Source organism: Vigna umbellata, chromosome 2 (genome assembly GCF_029865625.1).
Source record: "Vigna umbellata cultivar VRB3 chromosome 2, Vumbellata_1.0, whole genome shotgun sequence".
Taxonomy (NCBI): domain Eukaryota; kingdom Viridiplantae; phylum Streptophyta; class Magnoliopsida; order Fabales; family Fabaceae; genus Vigna; species Vigna umbellata.
The window spans coordinates 3,783,412-3,792,312 of record NC_142166.1 but is presented as its reverse complement, the minus strand read 5'-3'; the positions used below and the strand labels follow the sequence as shown (position 1 = coordinate 3,792,312).

Below are 8,901 nucleotides of genomic sequence, written 5' to 3'. Positions count from 1 at the left end.
TAGTGGATCTGGACCGTCTCTTCAAGCGCGACCTAACCCTGGCAGTCGTCGTCTTTGTCTCGTCTCCATGCGTTGTCACGCGCCTCCACTCTTCGGTAGATCTCGGACGCGTGTTCATCACGCGTCGCCTTCTTGGCGTCGGTATCAAACCGCACCGCTGCCAGTCATCTCACCGAACCTCCCTCTATCTGTTCAGACCTTCCAAAGCAGCCATTGCTGCCATCGACATCTGTCTTCTTCTCGCCGCATGCTTCCGCATCTTCGGACCTCCTTCTTCTTTCTGCGTTTTCTTGTGCTTCGTCTCCGCCGTTGATGCACCAGCGTCTAGTGCTATCTTTTCTGCTTTCGTCATCCTCCACTCTGCCGTAGAGGGTTTCGCCTCTGTGTTGTTGTTCTTGCCTTGTTTTTCCTTTCTCATTGTATCTGCCATAGAGGGTTTCGCCTCTGTGTTGCTGTTCTTGACTTGTTCTTCCTTTCTTATTGTATCTGCCGCACAGATCTGCTGCATTTATTGCCTCCTTCTCCGCTGCTCTCCTTCATCCACTTTTGAAGTTGAAGTGTTTATTGCCTCCTTCTCCGCTACTCTCCTTCATTCACTTTTGAAGTTGAAGTGTTTATTGCCTCCTTCTCCGCTGCTCTCCTTCATCCACTTTTGAAGTTGAAGTTTCACAAGCTGTTGTTTGTTCATTGACATGTGATAACCCATCTCTGTTTGCCTCACACTCTTGAAGACAAATCATCTAGTTCAAAACCAAGTTCAGTTATTTCAAGCTTGGTTCATACAATTTGTATGCTCCAGCTTGAGGGGGAGTGTTAGATATATTATATCTTTTATCTTTATTTTTTATCTTTCAGTTAGTTTGTTATTATTTATTATTTGTATTTTGGGCCTAGCCCATATTTTTTCTATTATAAATAGAAAACCCTATGTGTGTTTAACACAAGGGAGATTAATCCAAATATAGTTTTTCACTATATTCAACCGTTAATATCAACTAAATCCAATAAAATGATTTGGATCTAAAATATAAATTTAGTCGCTGCAGTTAAAATAAATTTGGATTAAAATTTATATCTATTTTAACTAAATAGGCTATATTTGAAATTTTTTTTCAATAAATTTAAATTAGATTAAAATTAGATTTAATCTACTTTATCAATGAAATTAAATTCAATAAGATCAATCCAATATACTTACTTATTAAATCAATTAAATATAGATTATGTTAACTCAACTTATATCAACTCAATTAAACCATTTAGTTTAGGTTAACTTAACCTTAAGCTACGATTAATTCGACTCAATTTTAGATTATAATTGACTCAGTTTAGTCTTTGATTGGAGTCAATATAATCCAACATTCAACTGAGACTAACTTTAGTGAACTATTAATTGATGTCCACTTTGACAAATTATCCGAAGCCGACTCGAGACAAACTCAACAAACCATCAACTAAATTACATTTTCAACCAAACTAACTCAAAGAGGATCAACGCGAAATTTAAAGCCAAATTCCATAAGTCACATTCTAGATTACCTTATTATCGAGACATAGCACAATGAACATGTGTTGCAATCATTATCGCTTCCCTCTCCGCAAGATATCACGTAATTTGTTAGCTTTTTAATCTAAACATTGTATCTTACTGCATGGTTTGTCTTGGATACTGGAGTGAGTTTACAGTTACCTCATCAATGCATATAGCCGAGCCAGCCAGCAAGGGCCCAGGTGCACTCCCGAGACAAGTCCAGCTACTGATCACGAACGTCCATATTCCAAGCCGCAACCAGGGGACCAGTATTTTTCTCTTAGATCGAGGATTGGGCCCGTCAGTATTTTCTACAGCAGAAAACTATTGAACTAATCTCCAGGTAATTAAAGTAGAATATAACTTACAGGTGCTACTCTATTTGCATAACCAAAGAACAAACCTTGTCATTTGCTTAAAGAACCAAAATTACAATCCTGTGTCACACCTTTGTGGATGTGAGGGGATCAATATGGGATCATCTAGGTGAAGTAGCAGTTAAATTTATGGCATATTACTACCAAGAACGTGTTCAACTGGTATAAGATTGTTTCAACTAAACAGAACTTTCAAGTTTAAATCATGGATGTAGAACTGCACAAAACACTTAGCTGTGTCATCCATAGTAATCTTGGTTAACTCGATGATATTGGACCAGTTTGTTTAAACTTAAAAGGTACTTTTTAAAAAAAACCTCTTATTTAAGAAATAGGATTAACTTGTTAAAACAACATAAAGCTGTCCATTTAAAAGAAATAAGAAAATAGAAATCTATTTATTTTATTGAAAACGTACCTTTCAAGAAAATTAAAAACAAAAATACTGACCCTTCTCTCCAATTAAAAAAAAAAGACCCATGGTCTACGAAGAAAAAATGATGACATATTTGTTCTTGTTTGTAAATGGTGAGGTTGAAAAGGAGGAGCAAAAGCTGGATGCAGAAAGTACGCGAAGCAGCCCCACTGGGTTTCCTTACTTGAAGAGCACGTATGAGCTGCATTGAAAGGGTTGAAGTCCACACATAATTAATGCTGTAACTGCTTTGTCAGCTTTCCTCCCTTCTCTTCAGACAGGGCATGTACATCCAAAAGAAAGACATAGTAAATAACCATAAAAAGAGAAGGACCATATAATACGGCCCATAATAACTGCCAACCCAGGAAATGGAATTGGAAAATATATTAAATATCAAAACTACCATTCTCAAGTTTTTAATAGACATCAGAATAAACAAGTGCAAACGCACTCCACTCCTGATTTTTGGAAGTGGCCCAATGTTGACCCATCATTCATTACTGATATATAATGCTACATCTTTATTCAATGGATGCCAACTAAAAGACACATTACCTCTAGTTGGAATTTAATTTCATAAAATTAATTTATTCCTTAACTTTGATTAATATATGACTAAATTAATCTAAAACTGATCAATAAAAAAGTACAGTGATTGAATTTTTCTAGCTTTAAAACAAACAGAGGAAGTTGAAATAGATAACTTCCACAACATAGATCCAAATCCGTACTTGATGTACAATGATAACATCCTTGTACCTACTAGTATCATTAAGATGTTCCAATTAGACTTTGGCATTTCCCTTATATATCATGTATCTCATTCTTGTGTCTAATCATATCCTTAATAGTAGTCACTGATTATGTGATCAATCACTTTAATTTCTGGCTTCCTAAAATCAAGATCTAAAATAAAAAACAAAATGTAAAGTCGGAAAATAAAATTATAAAAGTCTTGGAGTCTAGTTTAAAAATTTACTCCACTTCTATTATCATCCATCACAGTATACAATCGTACATATAAACTTATTAAAAGTCATGGTTCTGCTCAATCTGATCTATGTAGTTGTCACTTTTCAGTATCTTTATCCTGACCATAAAGTCCACAAAGTGTCGTTCCTGGTCCTAAAACAATGACAACGCTAACTCCAGCTGTACCCAGCTTAGATATCAACCACCAAATACAGCTACTTTTAACAATAGGCAAAGCTAATCTTACTGATATTTGAACAAGCAAACTAGTAATTATCACCCGTATCCTAGGAGTCATTTATGAATTTGACTTCCTGAGTATGATGTGGCAAATGCACTCTTGACGAACGAGTAGATTTTTGTTTTGTTTGAAATTTGAAACAGACTTATGTAGTGTTACACTCACAAGGAAAGTAAACTCCAAAAAATGTAGAACATCCCTATCAATTGAAGAATGATCAATCTTAAGACAAGTGACCTAGATCTAACCAAAACCACCACCAACACACGTGATATTACCGCATATTTCCATGACAACACAAAGAACAAAAGAAAGGGAGCAGAAGATCATCAACACTTTATATGTAGTATCAAACAATACTTCCCTTGTTTTGCAGTAGATGAAGCAACCCAAAATATAAAGAAGCAAATCCTAGTCTAAAAGAACCAAAAATATACAATTGAGGGAAGAATTTGATTGGGTTTTGCACCAATAACTAAAGCCTTTTCAACTTGGTGAGGTTAGCTAAATTGAGTTTTGCACCAATGGCATAGAAAAGCGTAATCTAAAAATGTTTCACATTTGCGTCTTTCTTCTATTTCTCTCCCTTATTTTTGTACTGGGCGTAAGCCAACCGACATACAAATAAATGGCCTATCAATACTAGTTATAGCCCACAGAATCGTTAGGCATATGGTGATCCCAACTGTCTAAGACGAGGGTGGTAGGACATTTGGCATTCTGGGTTTTGCACATCAAATCCTACATTTTAACTATTTCTCCCCTCAATTTTTGAACTAGGTGGAAATTAACCAGATACAAATAAAATGACAGTGATAGGACATTTGGCTTTAGCATGAGCAGATAAGACAACTACATTCAAGTTTTATGACAGGAGTAAAAATATAAATTAAAAAGGTTTATAGAAGGCAAATGAAACCCCTAATAGATTAATCTCTCCCACAAAAGGCTAAGTCAAAAATGCTCCTTAGATCCTTTTAAAACCAAACTTACACCACCAGGACTATATCATCCACAATGGCTCTCGAGATCTAAATAAGTACGAGGGTAACTTCATGCATATTAAGAATCTTCAAAATTGTGTTTGCATTGTATGAATCTAGCAATCTTAGATCTTTACTAGCAACAAGTTTGCGGCACAACTCTCTAAACTTATTCATATTCTATAGTCTTAACTCAGACCAGTTTATTAGCCCCAGTTCTACAGTACTTGCAAAATAGCAAACAATGAAGACCATAAATTAATTCAATCAGAACATTGAATCAGTGGTCAAGAAGAACATGTAATGCGTTCAACGACAACAGATAAAACTAGCAGCATAATATGTGATCAGTTTCGAGTGCCATAACACGTCAATTCTATTCAAGCATCTAATACACAATTGACCAATCTACTTGAAACTGGGTCATTGCAATTATGTATTTTTAAACAGATTACGATTAACCATTAAGTCGTAAAAACAAGAAAAGTCATTCCTGTATAGTGTAAACAGAGCACTAGCAAATGCTAAGCACAGCTCATACTATAACACAAAGCTACAGCAAGAAATTCCCTAAATTCTGAAAAGCTAGAAATAAATGCAATGCATTCGGCAGATAAAATCCAACAATTACAAAATTGTTGACATCAAATTAACTATTTCTCTTCTAACAAATAATATGATGTAACTTCCACTGTATGATGCTATTTTGTATTATTTGCACGTAGATTGCTGGTCAAGGCTACTACTGAACATGTAATCCTCAATTGTAGTTTAAAAAGAAAGAACTACCTGACGGTCATCTAGGTGTAAGATAACAGTAAGAAGCAACCAGCACAAACTCCTGTACCAAACGAAATTAGCTACTCTGCAAGGCACACCCTATCAGCATAAGATCACTCGAATGTAAAAGGGTTTTGATAACAATAGAAAAAGTCGCAGTCAACCAAATCCTGAGGATTGTCTAAAACAAGATGATAAGGCTTATTCAACTACAACTTACAAAAATTGAAATTGCAGTGTACTGTGTATATCAAAATACAAGGGAGGAAACGATAAAAGCAGAAAAACAACATTGACCTCCTAAATTAATTACACTAATTATTAGATCAATGTCACAATCGAAAATTTTATAATAAATAGTAAAAATGAAGATAACAAAAAAGCAAGAAAAAGAAATGAAAAAAGGCTGCATTTGCAACCTAATAATGCAATTAACCGTGTACAGAAGAAGGTGGAGAAAATTAAAACGAAACCCCACAAAAAAAATAATAATAAATAATTCTATACCACAAGATACAATCCTATACAGCAAAAAACAACAGCAAAGGACAATCCTATACCACCACCATGTGACCGCACATCTTCGCGAAACCCCGGCGGTGATGATAAATGCGAGGGCTGTCCATCTAATCCCGGCGAATTCTCTGGTGACAGCGCATCCTCATCCGGCGGAGGAGCACCTTCAATAGGCTTGGCAGTGACAGTCGGATTCCTGCCAAAAATCTCCCTCGGCAAGAGAACCTTGGAAACCCCAAAAATGGCAACAGGGTTCTGATCAAAGACGGTCTGCGTGACTGAGGCCTGTACAATGCCGGTGTTGATGGCAACAGAGCCATTCACACGCGAAATGTTGAGTGTGAAACTACCAGCACCCATGGCCTCAGTGGCGAGGGTGGGTTGGAAGGGGTTAACAACCGATTCAAGCGAGCCAAGAGGGTAATAGGAATGGAGGACATGGAATTTAAGAACCACCCCTTTTTTATCTGCAGGTAGAGACTGAAGGGCCACAGAGGGTGGAAGATCAGCAAAGGCATCATCCACCGGTACGAAAAGAGTGATTCCAGCACCACCCTCATCAGCCTCAAATTCCTAAAATTGGAAATTAAACAGTTAGTCAAATGTCAAAGTCTAAATAATGTATATATGATAGAGAGCCTCACATCAGTAACATCGTAACATAAAACTAGCTAATAAAATTCAAACTCAGTATCTGAATCACCAACACTACCTGAACTACGCCGGAGGCCGCGAGCATTGAGGCGGCGACGTTGAAGTTGTGGCCGTCGATTAGAGCTTTGGTGATGTTGAGGACGATGTTGGGGCGGGTTTCGGACGCCATGAGGTCGAGGCCGTAGGGAATGAGGAGGGAATTGACGGCGAAGATGGTGACATTGTAGGGTAGGGTTTTGACGAGGGACAAAACGGTGACGTTTGAGGGGGAGTAAGGGGCGGGGGAGCGGATCGAGACGAGGCCGGATTGGGGGTCGCGCGTGAGGTTCACGGAGCCGAAGTTGTCGGTAGCGCGTCCGGTTGTCTGGAGGAGCGTGGTGACGAGTTTCCCGGAGGAGGGGAGGGCGCGGAGGTCAGACCAGGAGAGGAACTGGAGGAGGACGTGGTAGCGTAGGACATCAGCAAGGGCGGCGGGGGAGAGGTGGTGGCGGGCGAGGTGGTCATCGGCGGCGAGAAAGGCGTTGGGGACGGCGAGGATGGAGAGGGAGGAGCGGTCGGAGAGATCCGCCGTTATAGACGTCGCGGAGGCGAGGAGCGCGGTGAATTGGGAGAGGTCCGGGACGGTGGAGAGCAGCGCGGTGAAGTTGAGAGCCGTGGACGCAGGTGGGTTGGTGAGGATGCAGAATAAATAAAGCAGGGCGAGGGCATTTTGGGTAATCGAAAATCCATGGTGAGATCGAGAACGCATTGTGTTGAGCAGTGTTGCCGGATTGAGAATTGGACGGTGGTCTGCGATGTTAGTTAGTGGTTGTTTTGTTTGTTGTGTTCTGTTCTGTGTCGTGTTGAGTTGAATTGAATTGAGATGAGAGAGTGAAGTGAGGTTGTGAGTGTGTGAGCATGCAAATTGCATATTGCAAGCTGTGAATGATGAGATGAGCACTGGAGAAGTGATGCAATCATGATGTGGATTGTTTATGTTTTTGCTTCCATTATTATTATTATTATTATTATTATTATTATTATTATTATTATTATTATTATTATTACTTTATCACATATACCATCTTCTTCCTCTTCTCTGTTTTCTCTCTCTTCAACCGATCAATAATCAATGTTAATAATTTCTATCTTTCTTTCTGCGATCTATTCAACCAAATTTATGATAACTGCCCCTTCAATACTACCAAACATAATTACAACTAGTTTTCAATTTTCTGTTTTCAATTTTTAAATCTACAAGCTCTTTCTTAAACTAGCTGCTAATTAAAAATGGTTAAGTTAGATTAGCATTAATTTAAAATTATTTGATAAGCGTATACGTTTATGGAAAATCTCTGACTACAAAATCCGACCCATGTCAACCTTTCTTGCTTTTGAAAACAGCTCAACCCCACAGACCAATAATGATTCATTGTTACCCCAAAAAACATTCCAACTTTTTTTCCTATAAAAACATTCTTGTTAACTACCGTCATCTTTTAAAGACATTAATTTTAAAAATAGTAATTGTACTACTCATAAGCTTTTTTTCTTTCTCCTTCCCATCACTTATTAACGTTTAAAATATAATGTTAAATTTAAATTTAGAACATATTTAATGAATATTTCTTAAAAAGTATTAATGAATCCTACTACGAATGTGGTTCGTTAAAATTGAAAAAGTAATTTTAAAATAAGTAATTGTTTAATATTTATTTACGACATACACATTGAAATAGTTTTTTTTTATTCATATAAATTTATTAAATTTGTATTGCTGTTATTGATTTTGGGTTTGGCAAAGGATTTGGTCGTAATTAGAGAAGGTTGGTGGCATTGAACCATTATTAGGAAATATTGTCACTTCATACCTATTGGGGCAATAATCCAAAGAAAAAGGATGCATTTGAAATATAGTAATTTATAGCTGGGAATAAAGTGTTTTCCTATATATCAAGTCTAGGATGTAGATCAGAAGACGAATGGTGCAATCGATGGGAATGTAAGACAAGAGAAAACATAAATAATAATAATAATAAGTTTAATTTTGTGTCTTTATAAAACTCTTACGAAGATGATTAAAAAGGTTAAACTTAGACTTTAACGACTGATATTAAACGATGAAAAATGTGGATAAAAGAAGATATCGAAAACCTTGTGACTTGGATAAATAATACAAATACACTTCAAGTTAGTTGCATAGATTAAAAAATAAAGTTAAATAAATAATGGTTTGTCTATACATGAGATTATATCCGATTTTTGAGATGCCGGTTAGATTTTACTAACATGAATATTTTTAGTGGATAAATAATGTTTATTGTCTTTGCTTGATACTATTTTGATAAAGTTTTCATTCAACAATGTCGTAATCATATTTTGTAGACTTTTCTTTTTCTTTTAAACTATCTCATTTTGTTCAAATTTTGACATTGTTGAAATGTTCATAT

General features: G+C 36.7%; 1 protein-coding gene across 5 annotated transcripts; it reads right to left on the bottom strand.

Moving 5' to 3' along the window:
- Window positions 1–2,291: 2,291 nt before the first annotated feature.
- SOS5 (Fasciclin-like arabinogalactan family protein) lies at window positions 2,292–7,417 on the bottom strand. 5 transcript variants are annotated; one of them, XR_015784032.1, is made up of 4 exons: window positions 6,531–7,417; window positions 5,863–6,391; window positions 5,312–5,387; window positions 2,292–2,594 (listed from the first exon to the last, which is right to left on the bottom strand). XR_015784032.1 is itself a non-coding variant. In XM_088105773.1 (4 exons), the coding sequence occupies exons 1-3, from the start codon at window positions 7,380–7,382 to the stop codon at window positions 5,323–5,325; spliced, it is 1,422 nt and encodes a 473-aa protein (XP_087961899.1). In that variant the 5' UTR covers window positions 7,383–7,417; the 3' UTR covers window positions 2,292–2,594; window positions 5,312–5,322. The 5 variants fall into 5 exon arrangements, 3 of the variants coding, with proteins under 3 accessions (XP_087961899.1, XP_087961900.1, XP_047160686.2); XR_015784033.1 differs by having other exon boundaries at window positions 2,292–2,589; XM_088105773.1 differs by having other exon boundaries at window positions 5,312–5,363.
- Window positions 7,418–8,901: the final 1,484 nt, after the last annotated feature.

Bases quoted from the DNA above. Each gene is read 5' to 3' on its own strand.
- SOS5 (XM_047304730.2), bottom strand. From the start codon at position 7,382: ATGCAATTTGCATGCTCACACACTCACAACCTCACTTCACTCTCTCAT. The intron at 6,392-6,530 runs GTAGTGTTGGTG...TTCCAATTTTAG, and splicing joins CGGCCTCCGGCGTAGTTCAG to GAATTTGAGGCTGATGAGGG.